Source organism: Orbicella franksi, chromosome 9 (genome assembly GCF_964199315.1).
Source record: "Orbicella franksi chromosome 9, jaOrbFran1.1, whole genome shotgun sequence".
Classification (NCBI taxonomy): Eukaryota; Metazoa; Cnidaria; class Anthozoa; order Scleractinia; family Merulinidae; genus Orbicella; species Orbicella franksi.
Window position 1 is genome coordinate 13,204,221 of NC_138153.1, and position 17,780 is coordinate 13,222,000.

At 38.9% G+C, this 17,780-nt stretch overlaps 1 protein-coding gene and 1 pseudogene across 2 annotated transcripts; both read left to right on the forward strand.

Moving 5' to 3' along the window:
- The first annotated feature begins 490 nt into the window (after nucleotides 1-490).
- On the forward strand, nucleotides 491-15,885 carry LOC145497069 (small COPII coat GTPase SAR1B-like). 2 transcript variants are annotated; one of them, XM_081476865.1, is made up of 8 exons: nucleotides 491-605; nucleotides 1,219-1,274; nucleotides 3,762-3,881; nucleotides 3,965-4,030; nucleotides 6,734-6,837; nucleotides 12,311-12,442; nucleotides 13,289-13,373; nucleotides 15,647-15,885. In XM_081476865.1, exons 2-8 carry the CDS (start codon nucleotides 1,232-1,234, stop codon nucleotides 15,673-15,675), a joined length of 579 nt encoding a protein of 192 aa, XP_081332991.1. In that variant the 5' UTR covers nucleotides 491-605; nucleotides 1,219-1,231; the 3' UTR covers nucleotides 15,676-15,885. The 2 variants fall into 2 exon arrangements, with proteins under 2 accessions (XP_081332991.1, XP_081332990.1); XM_081476864.1 differs by lacking the exon at nucleotides 491-605 and adding an exon at nucleotides 619-1,100.
- LOC145497349 (uncharacterized) lies at nucleotides 7,731-10,484 on the forward strand (annotated as a pseudogene).
- Nucleotides 15,886-17,780: the final 1,895 nt, after the last annotated feature.

The window sequence follows — 17,780 nt, forward strand, 5'->3', positions numbered from 1 at the left end:
TTCGATCATCTGTATGTGCATTTACTGTTTCTAAGATGTTTTACTGCCCAGCATCTGCTCGTAACATTACACTTACAATCTGTAACCTCTAGCTTGGTAGTTTCATCGAGGACCGCAGGTTCACTAGTGCTATGCACTATTTAGCCTAATCCGAAAATAAAGCTTGTATCAGTATTGTATCAGTATTGTGTCAGTACTGTATTGCCCTACTGTATCAGGAATGTATTCTATTTGTGGCCATCTATGTTTTGGCTGATCAGATCTTTTACAGGTCCTAATATACCAGCAGTATTTTCGTTTTAGGTCCTTTACCACATCTGTATAAATGAGTATGGAAACTGTACATAAAAATTTCAATAATTTGAGAGGTACGGCAAGAAAGGCGTTCTCATGTCCGTGCCAGTGCGTCGAACTGGAAACTAGTTTACGAAACCGGAAGTCGGAAGTCTGAACTAAATCGAGGTCATTACGTGGCGCAGTTGCGCAATAGGTTTAACATACGGGAAACAACGCCGGAAAGTCGTACTCGTGTAAAATTTTGTGTCACTGTTTTCTTCAAAATTCCAGAATTCTTACCATTTTAAATAGGAATTTCTAACTTTTAGGTGAGTATAAATGTACAATAATCATTATCTTGGCTCTGGGAAGTTCTTTTCTCTCCAATTACCGCTGTTATTTTTGGCGTAGAAGATTTACATGTTACACTGCACCGGCAAATGATAATTCGGTTGTGAAGAATTACGTGTCTTCGTATAAAGAAATATGCAGGCTTGAGATCGATTTTGCATTGTTTGCCAAACTACTGCAAGCTGAATGTTACCTCGTAAAAGAAGCCACGCTGACACATCTATCGTGTACAGTTTAAGTTCTTTTTTTAGAGAAGATGATAGTTCTTTACGTAATTTTTGGCACGTCATCACAAGCACTGCTTATATAGCCTAGTTATCTCCAAGATTTACTCCCTTCGCGTGAAACATAAGCAGTCTCAAATGAGACCTGCCAGCCGAGGACTTTTCAGCTTCTATCTTACACAAGGTTTTAAATCGCCTTAAAATGGAGATAGCTGACGAGCATGAATTTAGCAAACTTCGATTTAATTTGTAAGTTACCAGAACGTGTACTTAATTTAAGCTAATTCGACTATATTCCAGACGGGTTTGTTGTGAAGGTACTGTAGGTCTCAGGGAGTTGTAACTGTATTTCTGTAAATATTTGTAGGTTTGTAGCAAAGATGTTTATGTGGGACTGGTTTACTGGAATGTTAAACTATTTAGGTAAGTTCTGTCTGTTTAGATGGTCAGCAAAGTCAGTTTTGACTGTACAAATGCAATGGTGTAGTTGCTATGTATGTTGCATGTAGTCATATAATAGCAGCAATCTTCAAAAAGCACTTAAAAATTAATCAACTGCACTATGTTTTCTGCTCTATACATGACACACATTTTAGGGCTTTTTTTCAAATTGCTGTGTGATGAATGTTATTTGGGGGTTTTTAAATACATGCATGCAGCCTTGCTTGCTACAGTCAAATATCCTTTACCACCTGTTACAGGTTCAATATAAGGCACACTTCCAATTTGTCTTGCCTGTGCCTACAATGGCTGCAATGTATATGTGTGTAAACTGTTCGTGATGTACCTGAAAAGTTTTGCATGCTTACTCTATTTTAATTTGAAAGAGCTGGTTGAGATGAAATAAGTACAATGTAATGTAAGATCCAAGCTTTTAGGTTGACATCCTAGGCACTTTTATCACACATGTAACAAGTTAGAATCCTAACAGAGCTTAACACTGACAACTGCATGTTTATGACATCACTTTGGATTTTTATAAACGGTTCAATGTGTACTTTTTGGTATAGTTTTCATTGTGTTTCATGGCATTATTTGTTTTATTTGATGCAAAGAATTTGAGTTTATTCAAAACACGGTAAATACATCTAATGTGTAGATGAGAACTACATATACCAGATTGTTTAGCAGTCAAGCATCAAACACTATAAGTGAAAGTGTTTCATTTAGCAGAAATGAATATCAGCTGATTGGTTTCGCATAATTGTATGTAAGTAGTATCACGTTCTCTATAAATCAGACACAAAACCAAAACCAATTGCATTTTGGTTTGCTTGTGACATGAAGAAAGTCATAGCCTGTGTACAGCCGCCCACTCTCCTCAAGAAAAATCGAAGATGGGTGTCTGTGTGTTTCTGTTGATAATCGTGCTCCTTGTATAAACTAGTAGTAATCAGAGATTATGAGAGTGCGTTCAACGCTCTCACTTTAATATATAGTTTTATATCATAAATAAATGATTTCACTAGCTGACTTTCAACCTTTGTCTATTGCTAAAATCAACATTTTTCAGCAGCAACTGAGGTTTTACAGTCAGATATGCTTTAGTGTTAAAGTCCATGCTAGTGAAGAGGTCACGATTTGTTGATACGTTGTGTGACGCTGCCAGTTTCTGTAGTCTCTCAAGCATAGAATATTTAAATTACGTACATTACCCTAAGCTAGCATTTGCAGTAGCGTGCTCGTTTCGCGACTAATTCGATTATTTCCCCTGATGAATAAAGTAGTCTTATGGATCTTGGCTTCAGAGTACTTTTCCACCAATTCCAAACAATAAAATTTCAACCGGATAAAGACTGAACTACCTGTCGCGACTGGAACTAATCAACAAATGCAATCAAAATGTAGCTGTTCCCATGGTTATCATCCCAAAGCCAAGTTGTGTCAATAAACAAGGACAATTCCCTCAGATTGCGATAAATGCTGCCGTGGAAGCGTTTAAGTTCGCCAAAATCTAACGCTGAGAGCACATAATAGCAAGGCGTACGGCAACTGAATGGAAAGAAGTCAAAAAAAGATCCATCGGAAAGATGAGCTCACATGGCCTGCTCACATACTCACATGTTCGCCACATGTCTTATCACACGTCTTAGAATTAAACGGTACCAGTTTACTGGCTGTGACATGCCTGTGCAAAAATCAAACGGGGTGGCCATTTTGGTGTCCTTACAGGAATGTGGTTTTTTTCGGCCTAGAACGGTGCACAGGGAGACGAACTCTGAAAAGCCACAGCTCGAACATAATTATCCATGCATTAAAACCATTTCACTGACATGACACACAGAGACAACAAAGGAAATTCCTCTCTGCACATGATCATCGCGTGAGGCAGTTGATGACCCTTGCTGTGTTCTCAGGTAAAAAACAGACTACACTGGGAATCATTTTGTGGCCACAAAATACTGACTACCATCTATTAATCTGGCTTTTAAACTTCAAAATTCCTACTTGTAAATGTGGCTCTCACTCACAAAGTGTAACACATTTCCATTGCCTACTCTCGAGATATTTTTCACCATAAGCGATAAAATGCAAAGCACTGCATTCAACAATGTACATGTATGTGTACAAACATCACACATTATTAAACCCCAAACAATCAGTAACCAATCAGGTTGTTTTTTCACGCATTCTGGAAAAATCTCGTGGCTGTGAACACAATTATCATTGCCAAAACACACACACACCCTTCTTCTGATTTTTCTTTAGGAGGGTGGATGGCTGTGCACATGCCAATAACATCTGGGACTGATAAAAATGGAACATGGAAAGTGTTAAAGATGCAAACACTTCATTTTTATAAAAAATTTATTTTGGCCTGAGGGAAAGCTAAAGTCTTTTATTTTCCTTTCAAGAACCCTATAATACTGCATTTTCTGATCTCTTGTGTTCTTTAACTATGTTTTCCAGGTTTAATGAAAAAGACTGGTAAATTAGTATTCTTAGGACTAGACAATGCGGGTAAAACAACCTTACTACACATGCTGAAGGATGATCGTATGGCACAACATGTTCCTACTCTTCATCCAAGTAAGTGTTTATGATACAAGTAGTTTTATGGATCCAGCTACAGCTGTAAGCTCTTGAGCTGATGTTATTGTTTTGATTCATAGCGTCAGAGGAATTGTCTATGGGTGGCATGAAGTTTACAACGTTTGATCTAGGAGGTCATAAGCAAGGTACAGTGATGTAGGATGTACAAATAATTATACTGTAGTGAGTAGTGATTCATATCAGTAGTTTCAGTTTTAGCAACTCTCTGCTGCACTAGTAAATCTAGTAGAACTGGTCAATGTTTCAAAAATAAGAAGGAATTAACAGCAACGCCAGGGCTGGCCCTCGATGAATGTTTCCCCCTTCATTCGGATCAAGTTAGATTTCCCTCTTGGGCAAGGAACGTTCTCTGCTCACTTGTCAGGTGGGCAAGTGGTCAGACAAGTCATTGGTCAGCTAAATTTAAAGGGGTCTGAGGTCAACACCCTACAAGGGCAGCTTCCAGACCTGGCAATTAACTAGAGTGAAACTTCAATGTACTTGTCACTGGTCTGTGTTCTATAATTAGGAAATACATGCAGTCAAGCCTCCACTAATGGACATGTAGGTAATATGTAGACATCCTTTATAAGTGGACATTAAGTAATGGTCCCAGCCACAAACAAACCTCCCATATGTAGACACTTCTCCTACCATGTGGCACTACATTTTTACAGGTTCAAATTTTTCGAATTTTGCAGTTTTTTTCCACAATCCCCCCAAAAAATGTTCCTGCGAAAAAAAATTCCCACAAAAACTTTCGTACAAATTATACATACAAATATCACCAGTAGAATCTTGTTGCTGCCATTTATTTAAAACAACTCTTTCATTCAGAAACAAAAGGTTCCAAAATAAAAAGTTTACAGGAGAGGATCCTCTGAAGGTACTCTGCTGAGAAGAGCATCTACAATTCCCCACAAGAACACTATGTAACTGTGATAGAGTGAAACTGATTACTGGATTACTTTGTTTTAAATCTCTTCATGTTGTTTCACCTGTCAACTGCCTGCAGTTAGTTCTGCAAAATACAAAATCAATGATTCGCTAAAATCAACTCCCACAAAAATTTAGTACCACACAGTGAGTGGACACTTTTTCAGGTCCCAGGGTGTTCATTTAGGGAGGTTTGACTGTACATGTACATGTAGTTTTTGAAGTTAGTTTTTAACCCATTGACTCCTGTGCCGTCTGTAACTGCCCATGCATAAAAACCCCTCCAATTTCCCGTGCCACCCGTAACCGCCCCCCAAAAAAGCAAGTGGGGACAATAGCCTTTCCTACCCTCCCTGAAGACTTTTTGGTTCTCTTATTGTTCTATTGTTCTTCATGACAAATGAACCAATCAGAATCGACTTACAGTTACTGAGCATATCTTTAGAGGACTTTAGGGGTCCTAGAAAGACAGTTTTTCTTCTTAAAATCATGCGTTCATAAAGTGCAGGTTATCAGGCGTGCTGCGGGCCAAATCTAAAAACTTCAAAGGTCTTGTTTTCATTCCTAACACGGAGAAATTACTGCTTTGGGATTTAAAATAGAAAAGAAAAATACAAATTAATATTTAGGTGGCCTCAGAATGGATGATCAAGGAGCACAGAGTCCTCAAACCTTTCTGGTGAAGAATTTTTCCTTCCTTCAACCGCCGCGAAAACGTGATGATCGGTGCGTTTTCAAGTGAGTTTTGAATACAGATCACGGACTTACAGCAGCTTCCTGGACTTTAGAAAACAAAAATGGTAATGTACATTATTGCTTCAAAGTTGAATTCAACTTTTGGAACGATTGGTAATGCCTTGGCCGATAAAATGACTGCAAAGTGGTCAGGAGAAACACAGAGCTTTCGCTTTAGCTTGAAGAATTGATTTGAACATGCAGTTGTGCAACGAAGCACGTCTGCGAAATTTTGAAATTTTTTTTGCTTTTAAATAGGTTTCTTTGCCTCAGCTTGAATGAAAATTTATTGTTATTGAACTTTCTTTCGTATTTCTTTCATTTGGTGCCCGGTTTTGGGGAATTTTAGGTTTCTAAAGTGAACAGTATTTTTGCATGCTGGATTTCTGCATATTTAATTTACACCAACCTCCGCAGTTTGTTTGATTAGTTTATTCGCTTCGTTCAAATGTATTTTTTGGAGTCTTATTCAGTTACTACAGAACTGCTGAGAAAAGAACTAAGTGGCCACTAATTTAGCACAGTTGCAATACGATTGATCTCAAAATAATTAGCTTGTTTTTGTCATCTTTTTGACTTACAACTTTAATCTTTCTTTCTCAGCACTGTAATATTTCATCACGCAGCAAAGAAATTATTTGATTTCTTGTTTTCAAATTGGTTTTTACATGTACCTTTCACATTAATTTTCCATTGTTTTCTCAAATGCTAGCCATTATAGTTCAAGAATGGAAATTCTGTTGTATTTGGTTTCAATCTGTCCTCTGAAGTCTATAATAACTCATTTTTGCATTATTCAATTTTCTCGGCTTCTGTTAGGCATTTTGTCACGCGGCAAAGAAATAGTATAATTTCTTGTTTTCTCATCAGTTTTAAACGTCAAGTTGAGTTCTTTTTCTCGATATTTTTTATATTTTGGCCCTTCATTTATTCAACTTAAAATAAACTATGTCTTAAAACCTAATCTTCTGTGTCTGGTTACTGCACGTATGGTTTATTTTTAGCACTTGTGCTCGTTGTGAAATGTTCAAAAATTGGCGGGAATTTAGGGGTGGGTTGCGTGCAATTTCATTCGGGCGTCAATGGGTTAGATAGTTATGCATGTACATGTAACTGAGCTAAAGACAATTTTAACATACTACACATAAATGTTCTGATGGTAGTGCTCTATTCCACAGCTCGTCGCATTTGGAAAGACTACTTTCCTGCAGTTAATGGAATAGTTTTCATCATTGACTGTGCTGATGGAGAGAGACTTCCTGAATCCAAAGTCGAACTAGAGGTTTGTTTAGCACAAGTAATAGTAATATTTGCACTAAGTGGGGAATTCAGGAGGTAATCGTACAAGTACCTGTAACTTGATGTGGCTCAACATGATTACCTTCTGGATTGTACCACATGAAGTCCATTTACTACATGTAGTGATCGTATCAACATCTTTTGAATGGAGCAGAGTGATAATATAAAATTATGTGTGTGTGTGTTTTTCATTGATTTTGCCAAAGCAAGGAAGAAACAAGAAAGAACCCTTGTAATTGCAAGTAATTGACATGCGAAATAGTTGGATGCCCATGGACATCAATTATATTTCACAGACTCCGTTCGAAATATATGAGACAACACATGGTAGGAATTTCCCAGTTAGTGTTTCAAACCACTTTTTAATGCCATCAGAAGGGCGAACCCCCCCTAAAGAAACAATAAAAGGGGCCTGGGTATACCCACAAGGCCCTGGGACCTAGATCTCGTGGTCCCATAATGCTTCGGTGGCTTTTTTCCTTGTGCTTCAAACCATTCGGTAAGTATTTTGCTTTTGCCCTGCTTTTTTACAAATTCTAACCGTTTTTTAAGCTTTGCCTGTGTGTTTTTACACAGTAGGTTTCTTTTGATATTTGTGGCTCTTCAGGATATTTAAAATCGCTGAACATGTCCCACTGAAGACACAAGTCGCGAAAAAGGTCTCGCTCTCAGTCGCCATCTTCCCGCCAAAACTCTGTTTCGTTGCCTGACGTACATCATGAAGGGTCCCCGCCGAAATGGCACAAGGACAAAAATGATTCCCTTCAGAAGATTCTTTAGTTGATTGAACATCTTTCCAACCGAAGAGACTCGTTTGAGTCCCGTGCAAATCAGGCAGAAACTATTGCAGATACTGATGATGATGCTTTGTCAATTATGGCTGGTGAAACGTCAGGCTTTGGGATTAGTGAATCTTTGGCGACCGAAGCATCTTGTAAGACTGTTACTACGCCCGTTGGGGCACCCGTAGAGCCTATTCAGGCATCCGTAGCGCCTACTAAGGCACCAACAGAGTCTAGCAAGACATCTGATGAAGCTGAAGACTCAACGAAATCTAGTGATGACCATGGGCTGTTCGGCCCAGTATCCAAGTCAACGTCCTGGAAACCATCAGCTTCTTTCTCCAAATTTATGGATACTACTTTTTGGAGAAAATTACATTTTATCTTACCAGCCATTTCTCATTATTTTGGATGACTGGGCGACTCCTGAAGTGGATGCATTCTCTGCTCTAAAACTCAAGCAACAATTTAAAGTGAAAAAGTTTGTACAAGAAAGGGATAAGGAAATGTTTAGTGTTCAGTGTGCTTTCTTAAATGCCACGGGTCCACTTTCTGGCCTTCATGATTGTATCGAAAATGATTCAGCTCCACTTTATGAGGAAATTAAAGTAGCTTTTGAACAAGCTCTTTGCCTTTTAGGCTCAGCCAATGCTCAACTGTCTATCCTGAAATGACAGAGAGTCCTCGCAGTCATAAACCGTTCGAGGACAAACCTCACGGAACTACCTCTGCCTAATGCAAAATCATGGCTATTTGGAGATGATTTCCCCTTCTTGGCCTCAAAACAGGCCGAGTTGTCAAGGGGTCTCACAAGAAATTTGGCACAGACTACAGGGAAATCCTTTTCTAGACATAGTAATAGTTCCCAGTCTCAAAGCAGACATCGAGGTGACACCTTTAACAAGTATCAATCCACTGGGTATTCCCGCCCTTCTAAATCTCAGTCAAATTACTAAGGGGCTCGTTCAAAAAACGGCTTTTTCATCCCCCTCCCCAGAAGGGACGTCAGCCAGACTCCCAGAGTGCATAGTGTCTTGGAGAACCCTAACATCGGACCCGCAGATTCTCTCAATTGTTTCAGGTTACAATGTAAGTTTCCTCCCAACTCCTTTTCAAAAGTCTCCACTGTTTATCCAAACATTGGGTCAGGAGGCACTCCTAATATCGCAGGAAGGGAACGAGTTATTGCAAAAAGGGGTCATACATAAGACCCCTTTTACCAGAGACAGTTTTTTTTAACAGCCGCCTGTTTCTTGTATTCAAAAAGGAAGGATCTTTGCGTCCATTGATATGTTCTTTGAACAAGTTCATTGCAACAAGCATTTCCAGATGGAACACCTCTGTTACCTAAAGACATTGCTTTTACCAGAGATTTTATACAAATATATACAGATTTAAAAGATGCATACCTTTCTGTTCACGAGTCTTCCCGAAAGTTCCTTCGCTTCTTTTGGAAGGGAACATGTTACCAGTTCAAAGCTCTTCCATTCGGCCTGTGTTCAGCCCCCAGGATTTTTATGAAAGTTCTAAAACCTGTTGCCGCATTCCTGAGGAGGAAGGCCATTCGAGTCCTTATTTACCTGGACGACTTTCTTCTTTTGGCTGCCACAGTGGAGGTAGCGGTGAAAAATACTCAGCTGGTAGTGACTCTCCTTCGGTCCCTAGCTTTTAAATCAAACCTCAAGAAATCATTACTGATTCCAACACAAGTGATAACCTTCCCAGGTTTCCAAATCAACTCAATGTGCATTATGATATCACTCCCGGCAGAAAAGGCCAACAAAATTCTAGACTGTTGTCGCCGGCTGCTCATTTCTCAAAGTATCAAATTGCGAAACCTAGCAAGTTTAATAGGCCTGTTAGAGTCCTCGAGACCAGCCATTTGGCGAGCTCCACTACACTTTCGTCACTTGTAGTCAGATCTGATAAGAGGCCTGCAAATAAACCAGGAGTCTTATGACGCTTTGATTGCCCTGTCACCGAGTGCAAAAGTAGAACGTGCTTAGTGGTTGAAACACACCCTCAATGTAAACAGCAATCCCATGCACCTTCCTTCACCGGATATGATCACAACTGACACGTCCAAGAAAGGTTGGGGTGCAAAAGGATGGTCACAAAAGAGTCTCTCCAACACATCAATTATTTAGAGCTAAAGGCATCCTTTTTTGGCTTTACTGAAAAACCTGTCTCAAAGATAAGTTTCACGTAACGGTATCTCTCTGGGTAGACAACACTACCGCCATCGAGTACATCAATAACAAAGGGGGTGCACGTTCCCCCAACTTATGACTCTGGTCTTAGAGATGTGGGATTGGTGTCAGGAAAGAGACGTCCTTTTGATAGCTTCTCACATCTCAGGAAGAGACAACGTCTCAGCAGACAAGGAGTCCAAAGAATTCAAGGACATGATCGAGTGGAAGTTGGTCCCAACAATTATTCAGCCTTTTCTGCTGAATTGTCAGACGGATCTGCTCGCAAGTCGTCTAACCAACCAACTCGCGGATTACATCAGTTGGAGACCCGACCCTGGAGCCATCTAGACAAAGCCTTTACGATAAACTGGGCTCCTCTGCAGGGCTATGCCCCCCCCCCCCCACCCCACCCCACTTCAATCTGATATCCAAAACCCTGACGAAGGTAACAATCGACCAAACGGAACTAATTCTCGTTGCTCCAGTTTGGCAAGCCCAGCCCTGGTGGCTGATTCTGCTGAGACTTCTATATCTCAGCCAGTGTTGCTACCGAACGGTCCAACCCTCTTAACGGACCCGACCGACCTGAACCAAGTTCATCCAATGTATCCTCACCTTCACTTGGCCATGTTTCACATCTCTACTAACATTTCCAAGCTGAGGGCATTCCAACAAACGTTGTCGATCTACTCATTGCAGCTACTCATACCTCCACCTCGTCGTATCACTGGATGGCAAATTGATCATCTTTCGTCATCTATAAGTGACATTTTAATTTTCTTAAAAGAACTCTTTAACGAAGGCTTAGCATACCGATCACTTACCGTCCTTCGTTCTGCTATTTCGTCAACTCATCCAAAGATAGATGTTTTTTTTCAGTGGGTCAGCATCCTTACGTTACTAGGTTCCTTAAAGGAGCCCCCAATAAACGTCCTCCAAAGCCCAGGTATTCCCATACCTGGGATGTTGATGTTATGATTAAATACATGATTTCTTTGGGGAAAACCAGCACCCTATCACTTGAAGCTATTTCAATGAAGTTAGTCACCCTGTTTGCATTAACCTTTCCTGAACAGATTTCCGCCTTGGCTTCCCTGGATCTCAGACATTGCAGCGTCCTTCCAGAAGGGGTGCTTTTTCAAACTCACCGTCCCTAGAAAAACTGGCAGTGCAGATAAACCAGCGGAAGCATTTTTTGCCCGCTTTGACTAAGACAAGAAGCTCTGTCCCATAGATTGTTTTAGACAATATCTAAAATCATCCAGGAACGTTCGGCCCGGTATTCCGTCTTATCTTCCCGATAAGTTGTTTATTTCACTTAGATGCCCCCACAAACTGGTTACATCTACATTGTTGGGGCGTTAACTACGAACCTTTATGAGTGCAGCAGGAATAGACAGTCACGTTTTTAAAGCTCACTCTGTGTGTGTGGTGCATCTACAACAGCAGCTGCCAATGCATTTGTTCCGCTGTCGACTATCATGTCAATGGCTGACTGGTCTTCTGCTTCAATTTTCAGAACATTTTACTATAAACCCTTGTTTACTTCAGACTTTGCTACTGGGTTCTTATCCTCAAAGTAGATCTGCTTGTAAACTCAGCTATTCTCCTGTTGAGTTTTGATTTATATCTATAATATATATATAATTTAAATGCTTTGTTATGTGGAACCATGGCTGTTTTATTGCTCTTAGTAGCAGTGTTAAAAACTACCATTTGTTGTCTCATATATTTCAAACGGAGTCTGTGAAATATAATGAGAATTATACTTGGGCCGCAAAGCGGCCTGAACTTGTAATTCAAATTATATGAACAGATGAAGTGAGAAATATATGAGCTTCCCACCCTTCTTCCCTCCCTCCTGTGGAGTCTCTCTTTTGCCTGTCTATTCCATGGCGTCAAAAAGCCACCGAAGCATCACGGGACCACGAGATCTAGGTCCCAGGGCCTTGTGGGTATACCCAGGCCCCTTTTATTGTTTCTTTAGGGGGGTTTGCCCTTCTGACGGCATTAAAAAGTGGTTTGAAGCACTAACTGGGAAATTCCTACCATTTGTTGTCTTACGTATTTCTCACTTCATCTGTTCATATAATTTGAATTATAACTTCAGGCTGCTTTGCAGCCCTAGTATAATTCTTATTACACAAAAAAAGTCCATACAAAGAACTGATCAAAAACAAGAATTTTTGTAATATTGCATGATAACCTCTATTTTTACAAAATACATGTACATGTACACATATACCTTAAATTCAATCTGTGTGGCAAGATAGCTCCTTCTTGCCTGCTCCTGGAGCTAGCCATATAATAATATTACTTATTGCCTGTGGTTATTCCTGTACTCTACATGATCAGGTGGAATAATCTGTCCTTGAAATATGATTACATGTACAGCAGAACAGCACTAATACTTCTTGGTTGTGTGTATTGTCACTACTGTACATGTACTTTAAAATGCTTACTGTTGTTTCTTGCTTGACAGAGTTTGTTGGCAGATGAACAGTTAGCAAGTTGCCCAGTGCTGCTTCTCGGTAACAAAATCGATATCCCAGGAGCAGCCAGCGAGGACTACATTAGACAATACTTTGGCCTTTATGGTCTTACAACAGGAAAGGTACAGTGTACATGACATGCGAAGTGTATTTTTTGACACTTAATTGTAATAGCGTTGGTGATAACTGGGGTGCTTACCATTCGTCAGAAAGGAATCAGCTTGTCTGAATGAATGACCAGTGAATAATGGTAAGGGTTTGTGTAAAATTAACAAACCAAACAAAAGAGATGGTGTTTACCCTTATCAAATTGGTTCTTTTGTTGTTTTTTGTTTTTTTTTTTTTTGGTTTTTTGTTTTTTTTTTTTTTCAATTCATGGGAAACTAAAGAAACAAGCAATTTAATGTTAAAGATTAAGAGGAGAACCTCTGGAAGTACATACATGTAATGTGAATGAAGTCCACAATTTCCAAATGGATTTTGCAGAAAATAACTGTTCCATGTGACTTTCATACAAGAGTGATAAGTGCCTCAGGGTGTATAATGTTACATCGCACTTGTAGTTTGGGTGATTCTTTTAAAAATTGCCTGTACATGACTTGTATATCTTAAGCACAACAGTGATTTCAAATACCAGCACATTGTAGACCGTGGTTAACTAGCCCTACCCTGTGAAATTGGTGAAATTGTATTGAACATCTGTACATTTTAGCAACCACACACCCTACAAACCACAAAATTCAGCATTGTCTTTTTTTCTTTCAGGGGGCATTTTCAAGTTTTACTTTAAGGACCAACTAAGATAAATCATAAATGTATATATGTTTGGAAAAACACATGCTTTGTTGTTTGATACCATAAATGTATACAAACTTGTTCTGAAGATCTTAAATGTTGCATAATTAAATTGATCCTAGGTTTATCAAACTTGTTGCTCATATTGAAAGCCTTCATAAATCTATTTGCAGGGAAATGTTGCTTCAAAAGATCTTCAAGCCCGACCAATGGAATTGTATATGTGCAGTGTGTTAAAACGGCAAGGATATGGGGAAGGTTAGTTCTTCACATTGAGTCGTATACAAAGATATTCAAATACATGGCAAGTTTTGCAAAGGTTATCAAGTTTTGCAAAACCTGGTGTTGTCTCACTTTTCTCATGCAATAGTTTGGCCACAGTTTTAAAGCACATTTGTATCCACTTCGCATTGTCCAGGAATTAAGGTTGTGCATGTACATCTACCAGGCTATTTACTTGGCAACTGTGTTTTAAAGCAACCCTCTATACAGTTGGGTAAACAAGCAACCCACAATGGAAGGGGTGAGTGCAAAACCAAGCTAAGTCATGATTTGGTGAAAAATTTTTTTTCTCAAAAGTGCCTGAATTTTTGCATGTGGTCTTCAATGTAATAAAAAAACATGGTCCTGTAGTTTTGCCACTGGCAGAGATGTTGATTTCACTTGAAAAATACACATATATGTTCACGTCAACGGCCAACCGCAAAGACACTTTTTTCCCCTACGAAACAGTTAAATGTAGATTTCACGAGAATGTATGACCACAGAGATGCTCATTTGAGTTATGACAGAGCGAAATGTTGATTTCACGAGGCTCCCAAGGTTAGGGTTCTGACCCCCTGACCCCATAAGTTTGAAACACTACAAATCATGCTGATTTGAAATAAAATTCTTGTTATAATTGATTGGACTTGTTGGCCATTATCTGTGGTACTCCCTGTCTCAATAACTACGTAGTAAACTCTAGTTCCTCTTAAATTGCTGTTTACAAGGCTTCTAAAGCCATGAAAACGTCCACTGCACGTGATCGCGATGCATGTTGGGAAGGTTCTTTACAACTCTCGTGCGGGAAACATGGCGGTCGATGCAAGACATATTTTAAAAGACTAAAATCAGTTCTCACTTTCCAAACTTTGATGACGCAATGCTTGGCAAATGGGCCACAACTCGCGAGAGGATTGTTTTCTTGAGCAAGAACTGCTGTAGGACTTTGCTGCCTGGATTGACCTGACTTCCAACACGAATGCCTCAATTTTATCAGTTTGTTTGAACATCAGAAAGCACATTTTGGTTCTTTAAAATGTGCTGATGACTTACGGGTTTATCAAGGCTTTTTAATGCCTCTCAACCACCAGGCAGGTAGGCATGCAAGGTACTTTAAACGAACATTTCAGTTGTTTGTTGACAAAGCTCTAAAGCATCGCATCTCTTTTCTGTTCGACGGTATTTCCTCTGACGCCTGATCGATTTCACGGGTGTGTTCAACATCACAAAAAGCGATGTAAACAATGTTTCCCTGATTCCCACTTTGTATGCTATTGTCCGACTTCCAAGACAGCTAACTAATACAGTAACTGCAGGATTTTATTTTGACTTTGAACACTACAAACAGAAGCAACATTTACGCATCGTATTGAGGCAAGGCACCGCCTTTGTTGCTTCAAAGAAAACTATTTTGACCCAGGCGGATTGTCTTCCAACAATGTGCAAACGAGTGAAAAAAGCCCAGGTCAGTGTTTCAAATATAATTTGTAGTCAATTTGCCAAAAACGAGGCCCTTCATTTGAGATAGTCTGTCTATTTCCTGTTCAACAAAAAAGTCCTAAAGACCTGGCTAAGAAAAGCCAAGTTTTTTTGCCTACATTGTAACTCAAACAATGTTCTTCTATTACATCGAAGACCATAAGCAAAAATTTAGGCGCGTTTGAGAAAAAAAATTTTTTTCATCTAAATCGTCACTTAGCATGGATTTGCACTCACCCCTTCAATCACTACGTTTATTTCAGTCAATACAAATACAAAGTGAAGCACTTATGCAATGTACTTAGAGCGCCCCTCTTTAGGGAAACAATACAAGACGTATCAGCATTTCGAAAAATTTTGTCTTGCATTATTGTGGTAACTTTCTTTTGACTGGTACTGTGGTAGCGTATTTAAGGTACATCAAGCTACTATAAATTATTTTAGAAACAGAGATATGGGAACATCTGCAAGAAATATATTTTGATTTAACTGAAAAACTATGATGGATTTCAGCTAGCTGTACATGTATACTTGCAAATTATTGACCTTGTCACAAGATTGATTGTATTCAAGTGCAAGTTAAATGTAACTTTAAAGACCTGATTACCCAGTTCATAAGAACTTGGTTCATGCAAATTTGGTTGGCTCGATTAACTATTCAAATCAGTATGATACTCCTATCCTCACTAAACTTGAGACAGATGCAAACTACAAATTGCCAGGAGACATAACAATAAAACCTGCTATTAATAACTCAAGGTTTTTTTTCTGTTGTTGTTGTTTTTCAGGGTTCCGGTGGCTGGCTCAATATATATAAACTACCGTCCTATATTTATGGAACAGAAAAGTGTTATTTCATCTAATGTCCTCATCTAACAAAAATGGAAAAACACATGCAGAAGATGTGAAACCACAAAAAACAACCTGAATGAGAAAATAAGGGTTTTGTTCCCTTGGCTTGAAGGATTTATCACATTATGCATTATTTTCCTTTATGATTATGGCTCTTACCATTTCCAAGCTAATCTGATTGTGTGACAGTTTAAAGAACATAGGCCAGCTCTACAACACACTGCGTGTAGGTACAGTCTGTATCATTAGATTTATTGTGCTCACATTTTTTTAGCTTAGCTTAGTAATGGCATCCAAAGAGCTATAAATTTTAAGTACATATAATGATTTACAAGTAGGAAGCAAAGAAACTGTAGGGCAGTTTCTCTGTTTTTCCTGTTTAAGATTACCCAAATGGACAGGTCTTGAGTTCAGATACGCTGATAATGCACTTGTTAGCAACCCGTAGTGCCTGAATTAATTAATAATTGTTTTCCTCAATCAAGGCACTATTCTATAAGGAATTAGTTATCAAATTACATTTAGTATATGCAGTTTGCTATATTGATTTTTGCTGAGTTTTGGTAACACTATCCTGTGAAGAACAGTATCAGACCTCTGCTTTGTAAGTTACCCTAGTTCAACTGGCTTATCTCCAGTTCCCTGTTATTAGAATGAAGGTTCTTTAGTACATTGTGCAATTTTCTCAGAAGAGACAACTGGAGACAGGCCAACTTGTGTTCTATTCACATGACAGGAGGCTTACCATGACTACAAAAAAGAATATTTTTACAAAAATAGACCTACTTAATGCATTTAAAATGTTGAAATTTCATCACCTAGGTAAATGTTGCCCTGTTTTGTTAGGCTAGTACAGGTAGAGTTCTAGAATGACTCTTAAGTTTTTTTCGTCATATTCCATAGAAAGTAATTAATGAATTCACTTATAATAGTTTAGAATAATTTAACTTCACCTCTAAACTTTTGCAGCTCCACAGCTGGCATAAATCATAACTTTTTGTTGTGCCCTATTGTTCGCAATTGCAGCTACTTGCCATCTCTCGACATCTCCTGTAGTCATATTGTTTTGAAAGGGTCACCACTATAAGACAGCAAAAAGTCATGTGGCGGCAAGAAGTGCAGTTAGAACACTTGAAACGTGAACACTTGACATTGCTAAATGCGTTTGTCAATATGGAAAGCCCAGTTGCTATGGTCTTTGAAAAAGAAAAGGAAAAATAAAATGTCAAGTGTTAACGCTTTGAGTGTCTTCACGGTAATGAAAATGGCCTTTGATAGGGGTTGCTGGGTTTCATGGAAGTTTCCTGTGTTTTGTGTGTAGAAGACTCCTTGACAGTCATCATTTGGTTCAACATTTTTATTGAAAAGAAGCATTACGTGATCCAGATAACAACAGTAAAGGAGAGATTTTTGTACAAGTGCAAATTTAATTTAGTAAATTACACTGTACACGTGGAACTGGAAAAGTGAAGAATAATCCAACACTGCAATTTTCTGGCCTTTTGGATCAAGATTTACAGGAAGATGAGAGGGCTGATGTCAGACCAAACCTACTGGTTTGGATTTGTCCTCTTGTAAAATTTCATGTACATTGACTTTAATGTGAAATAATTATTTTATATGTACAGTATTAAAGAACTGAAACTTAAAGTTGCGTTTAAAGTTGTCTGAGCTGCATTATTGTTAGGCTCGATTCCCAGCGGTAGTGTGAGACAGCAAGCTAGTAACACACGGACTTCCAAAACGGCTGGAAATCGAGCCTACATTATTGTAGACACATGCAAATGTTTGCGATATTTTTCCATGTCTCCCACAAGAAATGGATCACTAGACTAGTTCTTTAGGGCGTCTAAGGGGTTCGGGTGAACATGATCATTTATTTCAAGGGAACAAGGGATATTTTCCGGATTAACTTAGGAGAACAAGGGTCCTTATTGCCATCAGAAGCATATCACCGCCTCTGCTACATTATACCTTCATTGATAGGTAATAAGAGAGAAAAAGTGAAATTTTCAGGGGATCAAGAGAACATGCTACACCCCTTGTAGGCCCTCAAAGCTGTTGATATGG